The sequence below is a fragment of the Sparus aurata genome, chromosome 10 (assembly GCF_900880675.1).
Source record: "Sparus aurata chromosome 10, fSpaAur1.1, whole genome shotgun sequence".
NCBI lineage: Eukaryota > Metazoa > Chordata > Actinopteri > Spariformes > Sparidae > Sparus > Sparus aurata.
In genome coordinates this window covers 18,052,725-18,080,197 of record NC_044196.1, presented here as the reverse complement: position 1 = coordinate 18,080,197, position 27,473 = coordinate 18,052,725, and the positions used below count along the sequence as shown (strand labels likewise).

The window sequence follows — 27,473 nt, the reverse complement described above, 5'->3', positions numbered from 1 at the left end:
CTTCCATGTGTCTCCCTTAGAAACTTCGTCTTTGCCAGGTATGACGTTCAGGGCGAGCTCTGATTTGCACCGCATCGCTCTAATCCGATTGCATTTTCAACTGGCTGCCGAGAACACAGCGCAGTCGACAGCTTCTGTATTAAAACAAATGGGAGCAAAACAGTGGGAGGATATGAGAAACAGAGAGGGGAAAAGAGAGCCTGAGACAGAAAGGAAAAAATAAATTTCTCTTTCTCTTCTCCGGGGTAGGATTAGCGATGTGGTGGGTGGACATCCTCTGGGGACCTGTCCTGTTTACATGCAGATAAAAACCAATCCTGGAGACGACACTTAAGAGCTATCACAGACACGCAGAGACAGACGCACAGATGTGTTGGACACGCATGTGCCGAGGAATACACACATGCTCCTTATCAATTAAACGAGGTGAACACACACTCTTAGTTACGACTCCTTCAGGCGCCAGCAGGGGTGTTGTTGTGGAGAGAGAGTCTTTTGGTGTCTTGTTGTGTTACTATAAATAGGATAGAGAGTCTGTCTTTTTCCTTCAAGAGGCTATGCTGCAGGAGGGAGCATCACTGTCTGCCTCTGCCAACACACACACACACACACACACACACACACACACACACACACACACACACTGAGGCACTGAAGTTTTTGCAGACTGCTGCAGAGTTATATTTGTGTGTGCTTGTGTTTTGTAGTACGTGAGTGCAGCCACGCATGTCCCCACTCTGTCGTGTCGGATTTGGTTTTATCTAAGCTGTCAAGTTCACCTGTCTGAACACTAAACAGAGGATCCCTCCTGTCTGTCAGCCTGCATCTTACAAACATGCTCGCATGCTCTTTTGTCTTTTCAGCCAGCGTTATTAAAATTCAGGAGGACAAACGTTCTTTTTGTGTTCCCCCCACGTCACTCTTCAGATCCGATTAGACATCTTCCTGTAGACACCCTTCACGTCAAACTGAAGTCCATATTTTTAATGTTATGATTAATCCAAAATATTTCCGGACAGTGATAGATTCTTGCCATAACTGCTCTGTGTGTGTGTGTGTGTGTGTGTGTTCGTGTGTGAAACTCAGTACTAAGGGGCTAGCATCCATTATTGATGAGGCAGTCTGGAGCCCGCTCTGGGCTAAGAGAAAGATAGAGAAAAGTACATATTTTGGAATTTTCTGTGCCTGGCAGTTCCCCCTCTGCTCCCTCTCTTCTTCCTCTTTTTATATCTCCTCTCTCTCTTGCTCTTTCTGCCATTGTCACTTCTCCCTCATGCCTCTACCCATCATGCTGTCAAGCTCTGTCTGTCTGAACAGTCTCACTCCGCTGACTGATGTGTGTTTGTTTCCAATGTCGTTTTCCATCAAGGTCCAAACACAGCATTCCTTGCAGCTGCCCGGTTCTTACCTGTTCTTCTCCCTTTCATCATTTCTCCATATACCCACTTAAGTATTTGCATCACATTTCGACTCTCTTTGAACTCTTTAACTCTCGTTCCTATCCCACATTTCCATCTTTGGTACCCTCTTCCTTTCCATTGCTTCCTGTCTCTCATTTCATCACCCCACCTCCCCCTCCCTTTTGTTTTTTCCATTCTGCTGTATGTTTCTCTTCTCTTCCTGTCAAGTTGTTAAGATGTTTTTGCTACTTCAGTCAGACTTCTAATGAGCTGCTGGTGTGTGTGCTTGTCAAGCCTGTTAATGTTTAGGCTGTATATTGTACGAGCAGGAATACTTATTATCTTCCCCTCGTTTACTCCTCTTTGTCTCTGTCTCAGTGGGACTCAGCCTCTCGGCCTTCCTCTTTCATCCTCATACATTTTTGTCCAGTGCCTCTCTGTTTCACTGTCTTATATCAGTCTCTTTTGTTTTTTTGTTAATGCCTCTTTGTTCCGGTCTCTTTCCTTTTTTTTTTCCATCGTGGTCTCCTTTTTTACTCTCCTTTTCTTTTGACCACACTTTCCCTTTGCTACTATTTTCTCTCTCTCTCTCTCATTAAATTGTGTCTGACTCTGAGTGTAAAGAATATACAATATGCAAATGAACATGTGTGTCCGGTTTGTAGGTTGTTGCACATACATATGGGTTGTTTTTTTCATAATTTGCGTGTGTTTGTGAGTGTGTGAAAGTTTTAGCCAATGCTGTTTGTCATTCGTTCCTGTGATCCTAACACTCTCACCATGTGACTGATCCGTGCATAAGGCAGATTAACAGAGCTTTGCTGTCGGCCGTTGAAAGGAAGGAGAAACGAGACAAGTATTACACATATTAACTCTTCACTCCTCGAATAACCTCCTGTCTTCACTGCATTTTGTGTAACCAGGTCTGGTTATTGTGACTGATAATTTATATATCTTCAAAGGTTTTTGGTAAGCTAGCAGTCACCAAGATGCACAGATTAGGTGTTCTGTCATACATTGCATTAATACACTGCTGTCTTCAAACATTTCTATTGGCTTTACACCAACTGAGTGATTGACTGGCTAACTTACAGTTCATCATTATTGAATCCTTTTGACAAAAAAGTTCAAACACAGGAAACAAAGTAATCTTCCAACTATTTTTTGTAAAGAAGCAATTTCTTTTGTCTAGTCAAAAAATATCATATTGTTGTTATACCACAAATCTACACATGTACACTGTACTACTTAGTAGATACTCACAGCAACAAATATATTTATGTTAGCTTCCCAGTCCTTTAATGCTTAACATCCATGGTCCAGGTGAATTAGCTTACTAATCTTGCAAGAAATAAGACACTGATGCTGTATTATAGCAAAGATTCTTCTGAGGCATGGGTTAGTTTGGGCCAATACTGTTATTTTTTTATTTTTTTGTAAACCACTCGGAAGTGAAGGATGTTTGCTGTCTGAAATAGTGAGTAAATATTGGTTGGCTAAAACAAGCCTTGAAAAGCATTTGCAATTACATAACATTTCCCTCTCCTCTGTTTGTCTCTGTCAGACTAAGATGAAGCAGTTGGAGCAGGAGGCCCATCGAGCAGCTGGACAAATATTCCTGGTCACCAGCAACCCTCAGCTACGAACAGTGTGTACATTTATGTGTAAATCTGTGTGTTGTATTTCTGCAGGTAAATCCGTTTGCTTACGCATGTTTGCATGTGCGGCAACTTCATCTTCACTTCTGTGCGTTTTATACCTCTCTTATTATGACAAGTGTGTCGAAAAATCCAGTAATGATTATAGGAGAAACCTTCAGGAGCAAAGTCCAACGTATACTGGAGCATTCAGATTCATCTTTCTTAATCCCAGAATGGTGTTATGAATTGCAGAAAGATGGAGGGATTCTGTATTAAATAAGGCTTGTTTAGTCTAATTCTCAAGATACCAGTGCTTTGGGTTTGTGATTCACAGCATCAGCGGTCTTTTTGAATTGTTTTCAAGTTAAGAAAACACGGATAATATTCGACTGGAATGTCTCCTACACCCAGGACATTGTATTTTTACATTACATGTGGAGGGGCACCAACAGACTCCCTGGTTATCTTATTACTGCAAAAATGTTTCTTTAAAATAAGATGTGTGAAATCTCTGATGTTTGCAATATGTATGCTGCTTCGCTCTTTCTGTATCATGATTGTGTGTGAATATGTATGTATGGACACACTGCTATAGACTTAAGGATGTTGTGGCTGTAATGTTTTGAAGGTTCTGTTTGAGAAGCTGTGCCTCCAGGAGCGCTGCGAGAACAAGAAACTCCCGAAGACCATCAACAAACAACAGCAGTCAACATCAGAAGCTGCAGTCAGCGTGCACAGACACACACACACACACACACACACACACACACAGATACGTAATTTTCATCCTCTAATCTCTTTCAATCTAAGAAAAACCAGCTCAGAAGTTTCAGTGTTTGTACCGATGAATCCAGAGTCACACACAAACACACACTCAATCCATTTCCTGGCTAATTATTGGATTTTATAAACCAAGTACAGTACATACATACAAATCAATATATTTGCAACAAACAGATACCCCAGTCAAAGATCTTTGTTGGATTTTTGCTTAAATTTGCCACCAAACCCTTTCCTAAACAATTTCTTCTCCTCCTTTCTCTCCTTTATCTTGTTTTTTTGCAGTTGTTGCAGCTTCAGGACCTGCACCCTCTGCCAAAGATCATACTAGAGTACAGACAGGTCAGTAGTGCTTTTAACTCATGTGTCATTAATGTCAGCAAAGGGTTTGATGTCCTTATTAAGGACTGTGTATTTCATAAACAATCTGTTTAGAAGGAACAGTGTGTAGCTCTGCCTTGTGAGGGCGTAATAAGTCAGTGGATACAGTCTGCAATAGTAGAGCATGCCAAAGTTATACCATTGGTTTACACAACAACTCTGTGTTGTAACCCCCAGGTTCACAAAATCAAATCGACTTTTGTTGATGGGATCCTCTCATGCATGACGAACAAGGTGAGCACACAGCTGGTTCAAATGTAAACGTATTCACACATTCACCTAAGAGGATGTCTAACAGACAAGATCTTTCACAACTGTGTGAACTAAACCAATTGGTGAAACCACGTGTTGAGAGGCTGCAGGATACAATGACTCAAAATGATCCCACAGCTTTTGTTTTTCTTAACTCATGGTTTGGTTCGGCGTTAGCACACAAACCCATCGAGTGCCTCTTCATGCTGCTGGTGTGAATGTCCCTATCATTATACTGCTGTTTTCAGTACTATAGTTGAGAACAACAGGGTAATTCTGTACGCTGTTCAAACTTGTTCAGCCACCAAAGGTGTGGCTGCTCTGCCCCTACAGCAGAGCACTCACAGGCCTGGATGCTTTTGCTTTAGTAACATAACAGTAAAACATCTGAGTGTCTTTTTAATGTCTTGATCCTGTTTACAACCACTACTGTACTGAACTGGCAGAGAATAGGTGCACTTCTGCATCTGCCTGCCCCTCCACACTGCCTTTGTTCGCCTCTGTATGGGAGCAGCAGCTTGTGTTTGTCAATCTGTACTTACTCAACTCTGCAAATGGGTCTGTCTGACTGTCTCTAGAGCTGTTTGGCTTCTGATGCTGGTGATTCATTTGGTGGTCTGTTGGGCAGAGTGGGCAACAATCCCAGCTAGAGGACAGTGCTGTTGACAGAAACAAATATGATTTTGTTTTTAAACTCATAACCCTAATATGAAACATGCAGCGTTATTTTCATAAAGTACTTTATATATATATATATATATATATATATATATATATATATATATATATAAAATTACTCAAACAGATTCAGTATATATACATATATATATATACATATATATATATACACATATATATATATATACACATATATATATATATGTATATGTATATATATATATATATATATATATATACATATATATATGTGTGTGTATGTATGTATGTATGTATGTATGTATATATGTATATATATATATATATATATGTATATATATATATATGTATATATACTGAATCTGTTTGAGTAATTTTTTTAAGGAATAGGCTAAATTCGGTTTCCAGCTTCTTAAACGTGAATATATTCTGGCTTTCTTTTCTCCCCTATGACAGTTTCTTTGGCAAGACATTTGAGGCTCTCATTTTTGGCTTTAGGAAACACTGACATTTTTCACTATTTTCTGATATTTTATAGACCAAATAACTAATCAGTTGCCTGAGAAAATAATAAACATATTAATTGACAATGAAAATAATAGTTGCAGTGATAAACATCATATTATCTCTCTTATCTTGCAGCTTTACGTGTAGCAACATGATACAGACAGATACGTAACTTATACATTTGAGTGTGTTATTGCCAGGTATTGTGTTGGCCAGACAGCGCACCAGGTTGTCATTAAAGAGCATAAGTGGACATTTGCAACTACTCAACTCATCTTAAGAAACCTTTTCATTAAAGACAATTCATTATCAGCCTCTGACGGCTTTGCTTTCCTCATTTGTCAGGTTAATAAGCTCGCCTTTAACCAGATGTTGGGGTTGCACAGTTTAACAACAGCTCTGTGCTCAATTGCACTGTTGCATGCTCAGCTTATTGAACCGACTCAACTGGCACTACAGCCCACAAGACAGCTGGTTCAAACTGTCGCATGGCACTGTTGTTGGATTTCGGTCCAAAAGCAGATTCAGAGAGATGAAGATCGCAGCTGTTGTTTTCAAGCTGACTTTGGAAGGAATTAGCTATATGGAAACATACCCGATCATATAGCCAACTCACTGAAACATGTATATTATGAGATGTAAGTTGATGTCAACTAAATATTGATGTCATAACATGTTGGATTTGCCAGTTTCCCTGTGATTTATTCGTGTCCGCCTCTCTTTTTGTATCCGTCTTTCTCAACAACACATCAGAACTACATTTCCTCTACGTGGTACCAGACAAGTGTGGTGACAGGGAGAATCTCAGCCAAGCACCCAGTAAGTATGACCTGCCTGCCTCCCTCTTTGTCTTCACTTCTTTGTCTTTATTTCTCTTCTCTTGAAACTAGTCATTATGGTTGTTAAGTGGCTTGAGCTGGAGTTTTCAGTTACTGGAACTCTCCATGGTGCTGAACTGTAGGCTGAACCTGTGGGTGGTTTTTGCTGTGCTGCTGGCCTCGGGTCATAAATCTGTGCCTTCTGACATTACATGGAAACAGGAAACAGGAGGATATGTGAGTGTATTTATCAGTAGGAATTAGGCAAGTTAATGGCATGTAATGAGCCTGTTCAACTAATTTTTCCTCAGGCAGAGAGTCGAATAAAAGAACAAGTAAACAAAACTCGCAATCTGTTTGATTCAGCACTGGGTTGTGTTAACCACACATGCATTTTCTGCCTGCTGGTGTGTAAGATCATAACAAAATAGAAACAAGCTGTCTGGGTTTTCTGCACCCTGAATGAAATAGCAGGTCCTTTATATAACCTTCCAAAATCTCGATACCAACGTTTTTGTCTCTTTTCTCCACTCTCTTCCTTTATAATCCCTGCTTCTTTGTCCACCTATATATCTTTCCTTTGCTTCTTTCTTTCGCTCCTCACATCCTTCCTATCGGTGAGACTTTGAAAACGCATACTGCATAGTAATCATAAAAGACACACACACACACACACACACACACACACAAGGTTCTTTCTCACAAATATAGATGTTGAGATTTGGGAGTGTTATGTAACAACAAACTGGGATTTCTTTGAGATGTCCGGGGGGGGGGGACAGAACCGTGCATACGCATGTGTTGCTGAGATGCTTGCTATATTTGCGAGGACCAATCCCAAATTACAGTTTTTCTCGAATGTTTACACACATTTTCTGAAAGCATGCCTCATGCTCTCAGAACTCTACACACAAATCAAAAAACACACACACAATGGGCAAAACCCCTCAATTCTCCTGCAAAATTAAACTTTACATTCAAAACAACATTATTTCTTCTCAAAATGGTATTTTGTTTTCAAATGACACACACAAACCATCATATGAATAGACATTTATTAGAACCAGTTGAACACTGATGTGTAAATGTGTACTGACTAGTGTAAAACACTATGCTGAATGGAAAACACTCCTTCTTCATTCATCATAATGACTTGGGCCTTTTTTGTTCAGTTTTACATACATAAGTGTGTTGTTAAATATTTGAGAATATTGTTTTTATACTTAGAACACACAAATACACGGTAACAGATATAATTTATTTTTCCCACAAAAACAATGTACACAGTGTACATCCCAACCAACACAAAGTTGCACATACAACAATATACGGTCTACCTAAAAAAACAACAGAAGAAATTACTGTACACAGTTACAGTAAAAAAGACAAAAAAAAACTGTGCAACATGCTCTCCTCTGTTGAATCCAGCCATGAAAAGCACCAACTTCTATATATCCACATGCGTCTTCCATAGCTTGGAGAAGGGGTATATGCATTTGTGGATTTTGGTCATACACTTTCCATCTCCAGGCAGAAAATAATAAATAAATAAATAATTGAGGAATGGAAAATATGGAGGGAGATAAACAACTAAAAAGCGTGGTTGGGCAGTGAACCAGTTACGAACCAGAGCAGCCCAGTGGAAACTTATGTTGTCCCAAATGACATCGTACCTGAGCTGATCTGGTGGAATGAGTGTGTTGTGTAGAGTGTCCAGGTGTTTGCCCATGTGATGAGTCAGTACGCATAGTAGGGCAATTCACTTTAGAATTTTGAATGACGGAGTGTTCTTTGTGAAAACAAGAGATTTTCTTTATGAAAACTGTGCCAAATGCAGAAAATTGTGTGTAGTGTTTTAGAACTGCAATTTGAGTGTAAAGCAGGAATTGTGCTTGTAGTTTAGCAGAATTGGTTCAGAGGGTTGGTGCATTAGTTACATGTTGTGGTCATTGTGTCTCAAATACCAATTTCTGTGTGTAAACAATTGAGAAAAACTGTAATACCGTCCTATTGAGGACATTTCTGCATTGTGAGGATATTTTGGCCAGTCTTCATTACTTGAAAGGACTTTTTACTTGAGATTTTGTTTTAAATGTTCGGGTTGGATTGAGACAGGGTGTGAGATGTGACAACATGTTCAGTGTTTGATAGAGCTGTGATGATAAGTCAGTTGATCGACTGGTTACCTCAAAATGCCAACTACAGTATTTTGATAATTGATTAAGCATTATTTGTCAATCATTTGCTGGTTCCAACTTTTTAAATGTAAGAATGTGCTTCTTTAATTTGTCATTTATGACAAGAAATGACTCATTTTGGGGTTATGGACTGTTGATTCGACTTTGACTTTGGATTTTTGCAAATTGTGAACCATCGGCCGATTAATCTATAATTTAGATAATCATTAGTTTCATCCTGAGTGTTCCTGTGAGTCAGGGTGTGTGGTTTTGAGAGCTGTATTAGAGAAAGTTACCAATGTTTTTTGCACCTAGACTATGCTCTCATGCACTTTGTACAAAGTCCGTCTGTTGAATTTCATCCCTGAAGTAAAACAAAGGCATAGCCAGTCTACGCTGTGATGACACAACCTTCTCTAGTGCACTATGAATGAGGTTTAGCTAAAATTGATTTTTGACTTGTATGATACAAGTATTTTCTTATATTTATTGATATGAGCATTCACAGTTTCTACAGTAAAATCTCTTAAAACAAAAACAAAAAAACACAGTCCTTCAACCAATATTGACTTCATTTTGGGATAGTTTTACTTTTGTTTTGAATTTGTTTGCATAAAAACGTTATTTAAATGTTAAAATTTTAGTGATGTATTAGTAGTGTATCCTAGAAATACAGTCACAACTTACTGAATGATACATACAAAAAACAGACCACTACAAACAAACGCCTTGTCTCTTTTCTACTTGTCAGCCTCCTTATCAACCCTCTCTCTTGTTCTCTCTTTCTCCCTGCCTCCTCTCGTCAGTATGGGACAGACGGTCGATAGCTCATTTCGACACTGCCCAGCTGTCAGGGTCCAGTGGTTCTGTCACTGAGTACTGCTCTAACACACTCACACATACAGCAGTGGAGACATTGAACTTTTCTAATCTCACTTAGCGATCTGCTACACATTGAATTGATCGTTCTGCTACTGAATGATGAATGTGACTGCTGGGCAGCTGCGGTTTAACACAGCTCTGTCCCCTCTGTTTTAAAGCAGTGCTGGGATTTGGTTGAGCATCGCATTAATCTGGCTGTTGGAGTGTAGCTGTATTGGTGTGTGTCTACCAGTTTGGTCTTTTAGGCTCTATACTGCCTTGTGCTATAATTGTAATTTGTTTTTATTGCAATTGATAAATAACATTAAGCTCATCAGGAAAATTAGCTGATGTAGCTCCAGACTGATTGTTTAGTTTGTAATAACTTTGATGGAATGATTTGTTATAGGGCTTCTTGGTGGCCTAATGTAGTTACATTTACTGCAACGTCAGACATTCAGAAATGCCCAAACAAACCACTTATTAAAGTTTGAGTTGCTGAATAAGTTAGTAAACTAATGACTTGAATATAAGAAGTGATTTGTTGTAGTATGTTTTATTGTAGTAAAAGGTGGAATGAAATCACTGCTTGATGCCCTCTGGACTACACTAGCTGTTCACATTAACTTCAAAATCAATCTGTTTTGTCATTGTTTTACCTTCAACATAGCTTTTACTGATGAGTGAGAAAAAACAATAAACAAGTTGAATATGGGGCGGTAATTCAATACCACACTTCCATTTTGCAATAACTCCTAATACGTCACCAGTGCAAGACAGGATATTTTGGCTTCATTTTTGCACAGTGGGAAGAATTGGGGGTGCACTGTTCTTCTATAGTCAATGACCTGGATGAAAATAATAATAATGAAAATTATTTAGATTCAACCTTTAGGATATCCATCAAAACTAAGTTTTGGTAGCTTCACACCAGTGCAACTAGAATATGTAAAATGATAGCATTGTTATTTATACTTCATACTCTTTTGGTTTCAGTATGGGATCCAACAAGTAATCCTAATCCTGTAGAGAGTGGTTAAAGAAAAGCCTTTGAAATAATGAAGAAAGTGATCCACAGACGAAGATGTGTGAGACATATTTCTTAAAAATGTTCAGTCTACACCGTGACAGAGCGTGCAGAGAAAACTCTGCTGCTTGATTGATTGGAACGAGAAGATCATTTCACTGTTACAGAGCCAGGAGGGAGAGGAAGAGTCAACTCCCTCTAGTGCTTTCTCTTTCTTTATTATTCAAGCATGAAAATGTAGTTGACTCATAATTATTCTCATCATAATGCGGAGCGGAATGTGCCGGTGGTTAATTGAAGACCCACTAACATGTCACATCTCGCTGCTTTGGAGGGAAAAAGCTGCCATTTGTATTTTTTGGGTTGAGGATGGTGCCACTCACCATCCTGCTCACACACACAATTCATGTACACACACATATTCAAATGAGGAGTGTTGCGGAGGGGTTTAAGCTTTCATCTGTTGCAAGTTCAGCTGAGGTGAAGCCAGACTGCAGTAACAAAGGGGGGCCTGAATTAAAGCAGGACGGCCATAAACTGCTGCTGAGTTAAAAGCGCTGCAAGAGTCTTGCTGCAGAGGCGAAGTGGGGCTTTTCTGCTCTGCCTCATCGGTTTTTATCTGCTGAAAGCCAAAATATGTGCAGCCTCCCATCCCTAGCTCCCACCTCTACGTCTACAGAGTCTGTTTTTACATTCTCCTCTCGGTCCCAGTCTACCTTTTCTCTCTCCTCCTTTTCTCTCTTTTCATTTCTCAATTTTATTCTCCACCTATCTCCTCTTCCTCCTCGTGTACTTCTTTATTCTCCCCTTTTGCACATGATGCTTTATCTCTCTGTTCATCCTCTCTTTCCCTCACAATGCCCTTAATAGTGTAGCAGTGAAATGAAGGAGGAAAAATAAGATTGAATTTCTTCTCCTCTCTCTGTTTGAAGCACCAAAGAGCTGAAACAACATTCTGGTTGTCGGGTCCCTGGTGCAGCACTGTGTCCTGTATCATCTGCTCTCTCTCTCTCTCTCTCTCTCTCTCTCTCTCTCTCTCTCTCTCTCTCTCTGTTTCCGTCGGCACTGTTCATCATTCGCCTGACTCCTTTATGGTGTTCACAATGCAGAGACACAGGAAATAGATAAAAAAACCTGACGTTCTGCATTCATTTTTGGGTTCATGTCAAACCATTTGTTTGTTCAGTGGTGTGGGTTTGACTACCTCTGTGACTTTTTGTCTCAATTTTACAGTGTGTGTACATCCTCCCACAACAAGACTCAAAACCTCCATGATTCAACTGATGATTCAACGTACATACGATTTCTTTATGTCTTTATTTTTTACTGCAGACAGAATTAATCTTTTTGATGTGGTGTAGAAAGACATCGGATATGGCAATATACAGTATAAGAACACTGTTTTATTGCATTATTGATGTTAAATTCTGTGTTTGTCTTAGGATTGCGCTGCTGCGTCTGTTCCCAAGCTGCAAACTGGGTTCCCTTCTGGGCTAGTCAAGCGGTTTTAATGTTGGTTTAACAACTGCTCTGCATTCAGTCATTAAATGTTCTGCACTTCCAGAGAGTCCTCCCAGGGCTGATCTAAGCACTTCACTGAAGTGTGTGTGTCATGTTCTCTGCTGACTTGCTGGCAGTGTTGAACACACTCTGGTGCATACACGCAGACAGGCTCACACATCATACAATTTCATACACTTACAGTAATGTCTTTTTAATTACCGACGTGTGATATTGATAAGGCGGGTAGAGAAAGAGCAGATAGTGGATTTGTGTTAGTAAAGGGGTAGAGAACTTTTTATTTAGAATTAAGGCTGCTGTAAGCGTTGTTGTCGTTTTAGCTAACTTCCTGTCCATTTTGCAGTTAGCAATCCCCTCCCTCCTCTCTGCATCACTATCTGAACAGCCGCGGTAATCACTCGACAAAGCAGCAAAGAGGAGGATCCTGCTCTCTATGCCTTCACGAGCAGACAGAACCGCCCCTTTATGGAGTTCTCTTGTCCTGATTTAATAAAGTGGGCAGGGATACCAGAAAATTCATATAGTTTTGTACTCTATGAGCAGTGACAGATACATGGGTTACTGACCATTACCCTGTAACAGTGATTACTATTGGAATATTTAGATCTATTTAACACTTATTTTGATATTATGATTGTTATGTAAAAACTATAGATGCACAATGTACTTCTTAGAACTGATAGTTATAATATTCATGAAAATTATTGGACTGCAGTGTCTAATCACTCATATACTTTTTATATTAAATGTTTTTCCATTCGATTTGAATGTTTGCTGCAAGGGTCCCGTATCTACCACCGTGTATATCAACCAATCATCCAGGGCCAGTGTTAGAAATCTGGCTTTATTCAGCTGCCGAGAGCAATCCCAGAATTCACAGGGATGGCAGCTGATAACGGGGAGCTTCTTCCATCTTGTTAAAACTCAGATGCATCGCAATTTAAAGATTATGTCTCAATGTCACCTGTCACAATTTCATAAGACCTGGCTGTTCCTTCCTTGCGGCTTTAGCAATCGGATGGCCCAGTTTATCGGACGTTGACGTGCATCGTGTTTACTTTCGGAGCAAGGCTATGGCTGAGCATGGGCAAAGATAATGGAAGTAAATTCGTCAGTTTATTTTCCTTGCCAGATACGCCATTTTTAAAAAGAACATAGTGACAACAAATAAATCATATATAGAAATAAGAAAAGCTGTAATTTTCACATCACAGCCCTCTGAATCAGAATCTGAAAAAATTGCGAGGTGTCTGGAGTTTCCCATCCTGGGTTAACTAAGTGCCTTCTATTCAGTCACCCTACTTAAACTAATGGATAGGCCAACTGTGAATTTTGCAGCCATGTGCCATCTCTCTCTCTCTCTCTCTCTCTCTCTCTCTCTCTCTCTCTCTCTCTCTCCCCATCTCTCTCTTCATGCTGAGCAGATGGATTTTGGCCGGCGTGTTTGTTTGCGGTCTCAGTGTGAATGGAAAAAAAAAAAAAAAAAAAAGTAGCAACACATGAGTCCAAGTGTGCATGCAGATGTGCACACGTGTTTGTATGTATGTGCGCGGTGAGTTATTAAATCAGCGTGGTGTGTGATTGAATTACCCCCACACCAGCGCCACCAGCGATTCAGTCATCCCCATCTGTTTAACAAGGCAGTGCTCCTCTGAGACTCAACCTCTCTGTGGGCCCGTTTACATTCATGAAAGCGCGGGGCAAATTTGCGGCGCGCCTTTCATTCAATTTTGCGTTCACAACCTGTGCGCAATCAGGGCCAGATTCATGAGTGTAGGACAAAAATAGGTCACTCCAGTGTTCATAAAATAGATTGATATGAGAATAGAGAGATAGTAGAAAGTACAAAGGTAGTACTTGCTAAGGTCTCCCTGCTGGCAAATGGTAACAGGTGATTTTGATGCAGTGTGTTAAAATGTTCACTCTGGTGTGAAAATATGGATCGGAAAATCCTCCTAAACAAACTTGAAGGGAACCTAATCGACAGAATTTGTTAACATTGCCAAAATCAGCATGACAGACGTACAGTCCAAATGCTTATTGAATATACAGTAATTAAACATTGCTGGACCAGCAGGAGCCGCTCTCTGCCCTTTCACAAACAAATAAATTAACTGATTGTTTGTTTAGCTGCGTCTCACCTGCAAACAGAGTCGCCTTTACCGAGCCATCATGAATATTTCAACCAAAGCTTATGTAAAAACATGAATCCCTGTGTCAGTCGTGCCAACAGGTGCTCTGGCAACAAGTGGCATTATGAGGTCCATGCAGACCCACTGGAGGACCAACAGGAGCTAATTGCAGTTCTATTATCAGGCCATTGTGAGGCCTTGTTAGGACATGAGGGGGGCATTAAAGAATACAAACACCGGGCTGTTATGAAAAATAAGGAACGATGCTGTGCACGGTGCCAGTGGTAGGAACAGGGAAAAACAAGCACATCTGCATGATTAAGTGGCCCATTCAGAGTCAATGAGCCAAGGAGAAGAAAACACGTGCATGTGTGTTGGTGTGTTTGGCAGTTGATGGCTCATATTTTCATAATGTGCCTACGTGTGTTTGTGTCAGACAGCCCAGGAATATTTATGTTGTGTGTGTTTCTGTGCATGCACTACACAAGTACTTGTGTCTTCACGCTTTATATTTCGCACACGTCGATGTCATTAGAGGGAGGAACAACAGCATCAGCTTTTGTGCCTCTGTTTAATTGAGGCGCTCCTGTTCTTGTGCCCGTCTTTTTGTGTGCGCTTGTCGTTTTGATAGGCCATACACGTCATGTGACTGCTCGCCAGCTTGTCTGTTTTTGATACCTGGAGTGTTGGTGCTCCTGGTTTTTTTTTTTTTTTTTTTGTATTTGTTAAAACCATTTTGATGACTGAGCAGATAAAATTGAAAGAAATTAGCGTGTGTTGAGTTTGTGTATGTGAATGTGTGTATAATGAATGTCTGTGTACTTGCTCGGACTCTCAACAGGCTCGCCCTCATTCTGACTCACACAGTGTCAACTAATGAACCATTTCTCCACTCTGGATGACACAGTAAGGGTGATAATGAGTTAGACCACTCATAGTGCAGCTGCGTGTGTGTGTGTGTGTGTGTGTGTGTGTTTGCATTTTAAGATTTATTTATGCACTAGAGAAACAACATACAGGTATTGCTTGCTCCTGTATACGTGTGTTATTGTGAACATACAGGACATGTGGGCTGTATTCACATGTCTTTTCTGACATATGATGAGTGCAGGAGGGGACACAGTGAATGTTTTGTCCAGTAGGTGATGCTATCACTGGAATTGTTGTAGTTATAAATAGACTGTGGGGCATTTAAAGGTCCCATTATACTTATTTTCAGGTTCTAACTTTTATTTTAAAAGTGTCTACTAGAAAATGTTTATATGCTTTAATGTTCAAAAACGCACTAGAGCGTAAATAGAATTTACTCAAGTCCTGTTCTTAAGCTCAATTTTCCGGTACTTTACTGGAATATTCCCATTTTCTGCTACTTCATACCTCCTCTCCACTACATTTATTTGATATATTTAGTTACTAGCTATTTTGCAGATTCTGATTATTCAGTGTTATAGGCTATTGATTGTGACATGTTACCAATCAGACAGTTTTGTGGACGGGACTTTCTGTTGGTGGATGCAGCATTTGAGCCAAAGTAGCACATTTTTTGAATACGTTTATTTTATCTGGCAGAAACACCACTAATAATCGGAAATCTGCTGAATGTCGGCCCTGATAATTGGTCTACCCCTAGTACAAACTACCCTCTTCTTAAAGGAGCTATGCCACTCTTACAACCCACATAATCCACAATTGGAGGATGATGCGTTACTCCCAGATTCTGCTATATTCATAGATCATTGTTTCATTTAAGCAACAGCTTATATTTAGTACATTTGTGCACAAAAAAAGTTGTTTGTGAAACATAAAAACATAATCAGTGTGGCACATCAACATTGTCACAAATGTGTTTTTTTAATGCTCCTCTTGAAAAAAACCCAGTCCGCTCTGATTGGTCAGTTCTTACAGGCCTGAGCAGTCACCGCCCACCGTGTTTCCCCATTAGCACTGCGAGTGTTTCTGTTCCCATGCTGGGGGTGACTGTAAAGTTGTGACATCGCAACCTTACAGAACCTCTGATTATGGGCTCTGAGCATTATGATACTTTCACAGTATTTATATAGCACCTAGACCTACTTTATAATAAAAAAAAAAAGCCATGAAAATCTCTCTTTCTACTGTAGGGGAACTTATTATACTAATTATATAATAAATTGTGGTGTCTAATTAATTTCTTTTGCACAGACGGAATGTGTAAAAGTGCTTTAGTAATTGCAGTTTCTCTGTGCGTACTAGCAGGTTCTTTATTGATAATTACCCATGCTCCCATGATATATTTGAACAGGTTTAAATGTATATTGACCAGTGCTGTGCGGAATGATTGTCTCTATATATAGTATGGACATGTGCGACCATGTATGTGCGCGTTAAACTGTACAGTCAGCAGTGAGCAGACCAAGCTGGCCCAGACTGTTTTATTTTACAATCTCTCATTCATCCTCTCTCTTTTTCTGTCTCTTTTTCACTCTCTCTCTCTCTGTCTCTCTCTCTCGCTGTGGTGACGCATACACAGTTGTCTACGTCTGCTCTTTAATTCTTTGATTCTCCCGCTCCGCTCATCTTTCTTTCTCTTTCATCTCCTGATCTGCGTCCCTCTCTCTTTTCCCCCGCCTCTCCATCTCTTTGATTGTGTTTGCGCCTTTCTCTCCTCCCTTCTTCCCTTCTCTACCGTCACATCTCACTTTCTCTCTAAAAGCATCTGGAGGTTCTGATTGTACATCAAAGCGCAGGACTCCGCTTCACTTTTAACAACAGTAATCAACGAAGGCTGTTATGAATGATTGGATGGGTGGCTCTGAATTATTATTTTTTTTTTTACAAAGCTTTGTGTGTTTATATGTCATGACAGTCTTGAGAGAAAACACCTGAATTATGTCCTTACAATTTGTATTAGTCTGCCCAATTTTTATGTGTGTCATTCTGCATTGCATTGTGTGTGTGTACGCAAGGACTGTGTGTATTAGCTATAGGAAAAGGTCTGAATGGACTGAATGGAAAAAATGTGTATCTGGTGGTGATTCACTGTGCTCTGTATCCAGTCTATGATGTGTGTGACTGTGTGTGTGTTTATACTGATTTAGTCTGTCGTCACTGTGCACGACTGGAGAGCCACGCACTTGCATCCGACACGCCAAATCACCTGTCACATAAAAGGGTGACACACAGCACACACATACAGTATATTTCCAATTCACTCTGCCCCGACTACACACTACAGGTCACGTATCCCGTGTACAGTAACTGAACCTGCGTGTGTGTGTGTGTGCTGAGTCTCTGGTCCCTGATGTATTCTTTCCACTGTCCACACCCTGCCACTGCAGTCCTGTCTTTTGATCCTTCTCTCTCTCTCTCTCTCTCTCTCTACCTCCCTCCCTCTGGTGAATAATGAATGAGTGGTGAAAGCAGAGAGTTGTTTTCTCTCGTACACAAAGTAGAGTTAAACCAACCACATGCACCTTTGGATTCCGACCATGATGGGAAACACCTTCTTTGTTTGTGTGTTTCTTTGCCCTTTCCTTTTCCTGCCTTCTCTCCATCCCGTGTGTGTTTGAACACATTGATTAATGTGTCCTGCATGTCCTTGATTATCCATTGACACCCATCTTATACACAAACACACATACACACCTCACACACCCATCCACCGTGTTTGAGTGTGCATGTGTGTTTCAAAGGTTGGATACAGTGGGGATTAACAGGGATTAAAATGGACCTGCTGAGTCTGAACCAGCTCTTTTTTTTTCTTCCCCTCATCAAACGGCGTGTGTGCCTTATCGGTTTTCCCGTTTACCTCTGTCAGGCAGGAAAGAAACTGCACATGTGTAATTTTGTGCATGTATGTGTATCTATATCAGCAGCATCTTAGATTACTCAGTGGGTCAATGCGCCCACTGAGCATCAGGTTGTTACTATTTTAAGATGTGTGTCTAAAAACGTGAGAGATCCAAAGTTTTGGCTGGAGTCTCATGACTGTAATGTTGCTGGGCTTTAAAGTAGGAGTGTGAGGGAATGTAAACCTCTACATCTCATTTAAAACTCACACATTTAAGTTGTTGCGTTGATTTCTTTTGTTTCAAGAGGCAAATCAAAGTGGAAAAGCAGCGTTAACCAAGCGGCAATACACTCTTTAGATCATAAATATGTCCAGGGTCCTTTTAGGTTAGGATCAGATAACCAGTCAGTTAATGAATACAAATGATATGGCAATTTTTTTTCGAATTAGTAATGTTATTAATTGGATTACAAAAAACAATCTAATCTAATCTGTATAATTTTTGATTATTTAGATATCAAACATTGAAAACATTTCGACTTATACAACAAAAATGGCCACAGCCACACAAATTTGAGACCCGCAGACATTCTTTTTGCTCATTTAAAGCAACATTATCAAACTTTTTCATCTTTAAAGAACAGCTTCTAAATTATGATCGTACAGTGACTTGTCATAGGGTGAATGGTGTCTCTTTCTCAGCCACTCTGCCCTCCAGTGAGAGGGTAGGATCACAGCGTTACATACATGTTTACTTCAACATACAACTTTTCAACACAACATTGTTATGAGGTTATGCGCTTTGTTTGTAGTCAGCACCGAGATTACGTTAGGCAAATAGTTACAGACCTGGGATTTGGATCTACAACATTGGTGTTGCACTCAGAGAATGTGGGGGGGTGCCAAATCTCACAAAATACCAATTTCTACACAATGTTGCTTTAAGTAATCCTCGACAATCGATCAATAATCTATCTACACATTTTGTCATTTTCAAATGTAATCTTGGTTTACAGCAGCAGCTATCATGACAAGATTAAATACATTAGTACATGTATTATACATGGAAACAGTAAGGCTGTTACTGTAGCAGAAAGACTACTTTGAACAAATGGTAACTTAATTTTGTTAACTTAATTTATTAATGTTCAATCCAGTACAATCCATGCAGCCTAATTCTAAATGACATTATAGAAATGACATTTAAATTAAGTATTTGTGTGTATACTTTGAACACAATACAAGAAATGCAGATACAGTATAGACATTTGTGTCATGAAAACATTTGCAACCGACAATTCCCTCGCGCTAAATTGCACAAGCGCACACAAGTGAATGTCGCCTCCATCTCTTCTTCTATCCCTTCATTACAGCTTCCCAGGAGCATGCTGGGAGTTGCTGTAGATATATTCAGCTGACCTTCCTCGCTCATATAGAGCTACATTAGTTTATTTAGGTTTCCACACAGTAGGGAATAATTTATCTGTGCAAAACACTACTACTTTAAAAAAGGAAAGACTCACTTCCATCGACTAATGAGACACAGTTACAGTGCAACCATTTATAACTAGATACTATGCAGGGTTTGTTCCCCCCAGATGTCTCACGAAATGTGTTTCCTCCCGATCTAGAACTTCCAGGCTCTGCCGAGACAGCCACTTCAGATCACCAAGAAGCAGTACATCCAAGGTAAGGTGCACACTCATTAACAAGCACACACACGCCGAGAGAATGAGACAGTGATAAATGTCGAGTTGTGTGTGTGTGTGTTTGTTTGTGTTTGTGTGTGTGTGTTGGAGAGGGAGACATCTCTCAGGGCAAACAAAACTGATGAGCAGGGAGCTTGTAAAGAGGGTTTATGAGGATAATAAAAGCCTGCAGCAGCAGAGGCAAAGAGACGGTCAATAAAAAGTGTCAAAAGCGCCTCCTTCGTGTTTGTGTTTATTTGTTAGTGTGTTTGTTGTGTTGCATCGGTTTGATTTTAAGATAGTAATATTTAAAAAACTGCACAGTAAGCAGTTTACAGTTACAACATCAAATTTGATAGACATAATGAAATGAATCGTGATGTTTTGTTTTAAAGTAGAACTGGACATTCTTTCACTCTGGATACACACTATGTATATGTATATTGGAAGGGTGAATTAATAGAGGCAAATGGGACGCCCAAGGGCTGCTCTATAGTGTGTATCCTGTTGCAAAGCTATTTGAAGCAGATGTGCGTACATTTCAGTGTATGGAACACAGGAATGAACAAGTTCCAATCCAGTGTTTCACTTGAATGTTTTCCCTGGCACAGCTCAGGCAGACCATTATCCATATGAACACAAACATCAATGTCAGTCTTAGATTATTATTGTTCTCGTCTGATTGATTATTTTCACAGCACTCCCTCTGTGTTCTCTCCACTCGACTTCTTTTCATCGCCTCTCCTTTTGGACAAAGTTTTAATTACCTTGTCTTGGCCCAGTTGCGCACAGCCATCATTGGATAAAAAGTGCCCCACAGACACTTTGGGGAAACGGCCTGACTCGTCATTTTGTGGGACAAGTTGCTTGAGAGCAACAGAGTAATTACATTACAACACATTTGTGATTCGTGACAGAATGTGGCCAAAGATAATACGCTCGGCCTTGAGTACACTCTGTTTTCATTGCAGTTCGTGAACTTTTCAGTCAGGCTATATCTGAGAAAAATGTCAGCACTTCTCTACATTTTATAGGAATGGAATTTGAAAAAGGTATCATAAGAGATTAATGTGCAAAGATATTATTTATTAAAGCTTATTGAACTTTGACATGTTGCCTATATTACCTCCATTCTTTATTGAATGAAGATTTTCTTGCCTGCTTTTGATTAGATTTTCTCTCATCCTAGGGTGAGCTTCAGTTCATGACAGTGTGACAAAAACCGAAATTTCTCCATTTGCAGATGAATAAAACATCAAAACAAGTCTATCCATCTGTTAGCATGGCCAGGCCACATCCACTCTGCTGTCAATCACAGCCAGTGGTGCCACACACCACTTTATATCTCTATTTCTGTCCCTTGGTCTCTCAGTGCTTCTATCTTTCTATCTTATGATAGATTCATAGGTGCTAACATCAGCACCTCTGCTTCTCACTCGCTTAGATTCCCTGAAGCTCCTTTTCATCAGATCCTCTTCTCTCTCCATCACTGCTACATTCCTCATCATCCCTTCTTTCCCTCCACCAATATCCCTCCTTCTCTCTATGTCATCTCTGTATCAGTAATCGCTTTGTGTCTTGAGGTGAGAGGTGAGGCCTTCATCACTACTGATTACAGTGCTGCAGTTTGTATGTGTCAGCATGAATGTGTTCGTGTGTGTCCGCGCTGCTGCTGTGGTTCTATTTTCATCATGCTGACGTGGGATGTGATGGCTAACCATCACTTCTCCAGCATAAGGTCAGCACTTCCGTCCAGCTCCGCAGCAGAGGAAAGAAAGTACAGTGATAAACTGATCCTGATTGGATTCTGATTTGCCTCTAAATGGGGCGTTGCAGCTTCATAACTTAACTCCTCATTAAGCCAGATGTCGGTGTTGGCTGTCTTTATAGCTCCAAGTCGGTCACTGTCTGGGTTTCTCTGTGTCTCTCTCTGCCGCTCACTCTGTCAAATGCACAAACACACGCAGAATATTAGAAATTACCGCGTCATGCTATGTGTCTGGTTGATAAATTTGTTCCAAAACGATCCGTGAAAGACGACCGTTGATGAGATACTCTCCTTATTTATGGAAGGTCAATTTAATTTAAATGATGTCTTGCATGGCCACCAACCAGCGTTTCTATTAACAGGATTGAGAAATGAGAAAGCACGACACAGTTACAAAATAATTTGTGAAGACCTAGGCGTGTGTGGTTTCCACAGTATTGTAACAATTGGCACCAAAGTTGCTAATAAGAAACATTTAAGAATGTTGACCGTCTTTAAACCTAACAGAGTGATCTGGGAAAAAGAATAGTTTTGAATTCTATAATCAATGTCTGGTAGAGAACATATCAGGATGTGAGAGGAGGGGAGACTCTCCTTCACCTAAGGGGTCAGACAGTCACATGAGGGGTAATCCTCTTTGTCTGAGGTGTTTATGGGCAGGTAGATAGGATGACATTTACAGTTCAATAAAACATCAAAGGGTCACGGCCTAGGAAAGGCAAGAGCAAACAAAAAATCACATGGTCATTGTTTTGTGAAGAAATGATTAACAGTTGTAACACCATGTAACCCTTACTCTGTTGTATTTAGGTTGGAAACATTTGGAAGGCTGGAGAGAACATTGTGGGTCTTCTCTCCGTGCATGTATTATAGAGATCTGATTCATCACGCTAAAATTCTTCAGATAATTAGCACCTCTCTACCTCAACAAGGAGAATTTCCCTTACAATGAATAATTAGATTAAATTATATGAGTATTATGTTTTGTTTTTTGTTTTTTTTACTTTTTTATTAAACTTTTGTTAAATCTTTGTAAACTTTAATTAAATAATCACACTAAGAATATTATTTAAAATGACTGTATGTACCTGAATTCTATATATACCTGAACAAATATTAGGTAATAAAATAAAGAATTGAATTGAGAACATTAAATAACAGATTTGAAGTCTTGTATAAGTCTATGTATTGCAGAGATATCCACTGAAGTTAGCATGCTAACCAGCTAGCTCTGGCCCATCCATCGTGTGCTATCCAGTGCTCGCTGTGAGAACACCAACAGTCCCAGCTTCCAATCTGGACTGCGTGCTGCTTGGCTAACTGAGCTAAATAGCTAACAGTAGCTGCAGTTTGCAGCATTTAGTGGTTATTCTGGTGCTATGAGCATGAATTTGACAGGATGCCAATTCTTACATATTGCATATTTAGTAATTTAGTGATGTTGTCAATGTTGATTAAACCTGAAACTGTGTGTTTTTGTCATTTGATTAGATTAATTTTGGCCTCATTCAAAGTGATTTAAAGAATTTCTACTGGAAATATTTTTGTTTATTTAACAAGATAAGATATAAAGAATCTATACTTTTAAGCTGGTTACTATAGTTTTTACTAATATTTACTGCACTTTGCAGTGCAGAGATGATTTGCGGAGGTGTTCCTCAGGGCTTTGTTTTTGGTTCCCACAGGAAAGGAGGAGGAGGTGGTGAGCGTTCATCCTCGGGCAATGTTTATTCCTCAGGAAGGATGGACCTTTCTCGCTGCAGGTAGGACAATAAGCAGTGTGACATCATGATGTCTTTTGTCTTTTATTCAATAGTGTTTTGTCCCTGGCGCCCCATGAGATACACATAAATAAGGATCAGATTGTCTGTATTTCTCTTATCACCTTTTTATTTTGTTTGACTCATACTTTTCATGTTTGAGGTATTTAAAACAACAGCTTCGGCAACAACAAGAAAAGGTCACACTCTGCAGACTGTATCCACTGTACATGCTTTGACACATTCAGTTTATTCTTGATTCAAGAATGATTAACAAAGTCTTACTCTTTACCGAACTGTAGATATAGCAGCATTAGTTCCTTCTTTTTGTGGTTCAGCCCTGTGGAAATGTGTGCACGCAGTATCACATATAAAAATGGCATATTTGAGTCCGATACGGGACTAAATTCTCGATTCCAGAGATACCTGAACTATAGTTCTTTTAACAAATGTGCAATCTCATATCAACATTAATGTTTCCCGGGGATTGATGTGTCTTTTTTTGCGAATTTGTGGATGTTAACTTTAAAAAAGCTACTTCCACTGACACCTCAGCTGGCATCGTGAGGTCACATCAGGGTGTAACGCTGGTCCACGCTGTGCAGACTGAGAGGAGAGCTGGAACACTGTCAGCCTGCGAGAGCTTTGAGGGGAACGTCGGGTGTCTGCTGGCCCTGACAGTGTGTCGCGCACTTACATAACCAGACGGATAAACCGGGGTTAGCATGAGGGCACCAGCGGGCTTAGAGCGAGGATCCCACATATACACACACACAACATGGCAGGGATTCACAAACACACATACATACAATGCCTCCTAGGGAGCCCTTGCTCAGTCAACCCCTTCATGTCCTACAATGTCCTTCCCAAACTGGGACAACTGCCGTGTGTGTGTGTGTGTGTGTGTGTGTGTGTGTGTGTGTGTGTGTGTGTGTGTATGTTTCAACAACTAACACTTTCCAGTGTCCCTAGAAAAAGTTCAACTTGGAGGCATGTCAAAAGGTATTATGTGAGTGAATGTTATTTTCTTGTCTGTGACTGTATTGTGTGTGTGTGTGTGTGTGCGCGCATGATGCAGACTTAGTCTTGAGTGCATGCCGTGTTTACTCATCAATCCCACCCTCAATCCATGGCTGTCAACTCTGTTTAACCACAGATTAAACAGACTGTTCTTTGTAGTACGTTTTGAACATCCTCCCTGTCTTCAAGCAATCTGCATGCTCCTGATATGTGTGTGCTTGTTTGTTTGTGTTTGCAATCGTCAACTCATTTATTTCCAATTGGGAGATGTATTCTGGTGTGTGTGGGCCGGAGCTGAGAGAGGAAAAAAAGAGATGCTAGCCAAAATGAGAACAAAGGCAGGCCTAAATCCCTCTTCAACCCTGTTAGTTTTAGTTTGGTCTTTAATTTTATTTATTTTCACCCCCAAGTCCATAATAGGAAAGATACATTTGGGAAGACATACAATTGTTCGGTAACAGCGACATAAGCTATGTCAGTGGTGTTGTTAAAATAGCATGGTGTATACTTAGCTACACTTAAAACATGGACCAACTAACAGGATGATGCTGTTAGCTAAAGTTGAAGGTACAGTGGCGGACTCAGGATGTTTGAGGGGCAGGGGCAAAATAATACAAAAGGGCACCAGCAAATATAATTTGTTGTACCTTAAATTATAAATGAGTGAAGTGTCAGGGAGTTACTTGCTACAATTGCATTTCTAGCAATGATGAAACAGCAGAAACAAAAGCCGAGAGCGAGCGAGAGTGAAGGTGAAGGTGAATGCGAGCAAGGCGAGGAAAAGCAGTGAAGTTGTCGTTTTATCAGTAAATTTAAACTTTAAGGCTTTTGCCTCATGCAGACACAGCCATTACTCAAACAAATCGATGATGTGATCCACTCTTTCCTTCTAAAACTCTGTTGTTGCAACCATCTGATAGTTGGAACTGACCTGACGAGGTGCTGTTTGGCTGCTGAAGCAAGTGACGTGCATTAACCCACTGGCAACTTGACAAGCTGAGTCACAGGCGACAACATCAGCCAGCATGAAAGTTCACACTGATGCAACTTCCCCCTTTAACATTCTGAATCGCTCTCTTCTCATTGCATATCTCTGGTCTGAACTGGGCTTCCTGGGTTTATAATGAAGCACAGGCTACATATGCTATACATTTCCCCCAGTAGACTTTTAACCTTCACAATCCAGTTAAACCCATGTCCTGAGATCGCCCTGGTCTGTACGCTGGTTGATTAATTCTTCCTGGAAGCCTCTCTAGTAACACCACAACCCGCAGGGGACATTTCATATTCTCAATGTGCAGGTTTTAGTTGAGCTGTAACGCTTTTATCCATAACCTTCATACTGCTAGTGCAAAGCATCATCGAGGGCTGTTCAGGGTACTGCAGGTGGTGGCATTAAAAATGTATGAGACATGGTTTAATCCCCTCAGTATATTTGTATGCTGTTCAAGGAACTACAGGAGCTACTGTCACTTTTTTTTAATATCTGTTGTCTCAATTAATACATAACCCTGTTCTGTATTTTCAGGCTGTCTAGAAAATTTTAAGAAACATGAAATTTTGAGTGGTGAAGTTTTTTTTCTGCCCCTTCAGAAGAAGAAGAAACATCATAAGTTTCCGGAGTCAGAAGTGATAAACTTAAGACATCATGTTTCTTTTTTTGCAAGTTAATTTGTTGAGTAGCGTACTTACATTAGCCCAAATGTTTCCAACAATGTTCAAAGTCAGAGTAATATGTGATTTTATTCAAAGGAACGGTGTGTTTTATTTGGTTGCTGTCACTTTTACTTCTGGGGGTTTGAGAGTGAGAAACATGATTTAAACCTGTCACAGTTCAAAATAGGACCAACATGCGGACACACAGAGCCATTTGAAGACGAAAAGCGAGCTTTGATGAGCTGATGTCCAATGTGAAATGCAAAAACCGAAATCCTGAAAGCAAATAACAACAGACAGGGAAAGGAAAGTTTGAGGCAAGCATTAAAGAGAGATACAAAACTGAGAACAAACCACCAAAGAGTGAACGGATGACTGCAAAGATTTATTTATAAAGATTTATACCCCATATCAAACTAATAAACCAAACTCAACCTCAGTATGTCATATCTGGCCGTTAGCTATTTAGCTCAATTAGCAGTGCAGCTAGCAGTCTGGACTGTGAGCTCAAAGCTCTGAGCTTTTGTTTTCATCTAGAGCTCTGACATGTTGTAACTTTAATTAAATTAAAATACACATACAGCACATATAACTGAAATAAAAAAAAAATTCTTTCGAGTACCCCCACACTTATTTCACCATCATCTGTCAGTCATCAAATTGTTTTAGCGGTAGCTTCAATCCCATATACTCCACATTTAACCAATGAAGTAGCTTTTGTTTTTGAAACTCAGATCTTAAGTGAGTGGAAACAAATAGCGAATATTTAGCTAATTAATAGGTAATCTACAAATTAATTTGTTCTGGTCAAGTGCTTAGTTTCTGCTCAAGGCTATAAATGGCACTGGGATGATTCAGTTTTGAGGGTTAATTTATAGAGAAGCTTCCTGTAGGTCCGAGCTATTCCTGTATGGATCAATACAAGGACTCTTGATGGTGTGTCTTCATTTATCACACAGACTATCTCTGTTAGAATCAGGCCTTGGAGGAAACACACACACGTAGACTGAGTCACCCACACATTCACATACCGCATGTAGTCTGATATTATTACTCTGCCGTACACACACATTGTCTTTTAATGTTCACACCAATATGCTTCCTTTCTGTTTCTTTCATCTGCATATGTATGAAGGAAAACACACACACACACACACACACACACACACACACACACAAATCCACACACAGATCCTAGTCAGCAATATGTTTCCTGAAGCTGCCGGCCATGCTTGGAGGAAATGTGATCTGACTCATGAAACATTAATTTGAGGATATCTTTAGAAACTCCCCTCCTCACCTCATCACAACCAAAAACCAGAACTCCATTGCTCACCTCACCATCACCCCTCCACCTTCTTTTTCTTTTCTTGCCCTTTCCATGTTTATCTTTTTCCTTTGCAATGTGAATAGTCAAGTCAAGATTGTCTTCCCCTCTGAACACTAACCTGAAATCTGTATCCGAATCTGTGTCTCAATTATTCTAAATGAAGCGCTAAGTATTTTAATGCATCAGTGCATGGTATTTGCCCCTTCACAATCCCCTACACCCTTCCTTCATCATTCTTTTATCTTTTTACATTAGCACAAACCTATTACAGCCGGTTGCTCCATCCAGAAATTCTCTCAAATTTCCAGCTCGTCCATTTTGAGTCATTT

General features: G+C 39.9%; 1 protein-coding gene across 5 annotated transcripts in view; it reads left to right on the top strand.

Moving 5' to 3' along the window:
- Window positions 1-27,473, top strand: part of LOC115589229 (polymerase (DNA directed) nu) — a 65,923-nt gene that overhangs the window by 15,483 nt on the left and 22,967 nt on the right. For 3 of the 5 annotated variants that reach the window (XM_030430020.1, XM_030430021.1, XM_030430023.1), the window contains 7 exons: window positions 2,965-3,048; window positions 3,669-3,764; window positions 4,106-4,162; window positions 4,379-4,435; window positions 6,371-6,436; window positions 19,554-19,611; window positions 23,064-23,141. In XM_030430020.1, coding sequence (XP_030285880.1) covers window positions 2,965-3,048; window positions 3,669-3,764; window positions 4,106-4,162; window positions 4,379-4,435; window positions 6,371-6,436; window positions 19,554-19,611; window positions 23,064-23,141 — 496 coding nt within the window. Of the gene's footprint in view, window positions 1-21; window positions 39-249; window positions 427-2,964; window positions 3,049-3,668; window positions 3,765-4,105; window positions 4,163-4,378; window positions 4,436-6,370; window positions 6,437-19,553; window positions 19,612-23,063; window positions 23,142-27,473 lie in introns of those variants that run through there. The other 2 variants (XM_030430027.1, XM_030430022.1) reach the window with 2 other exon arrangements.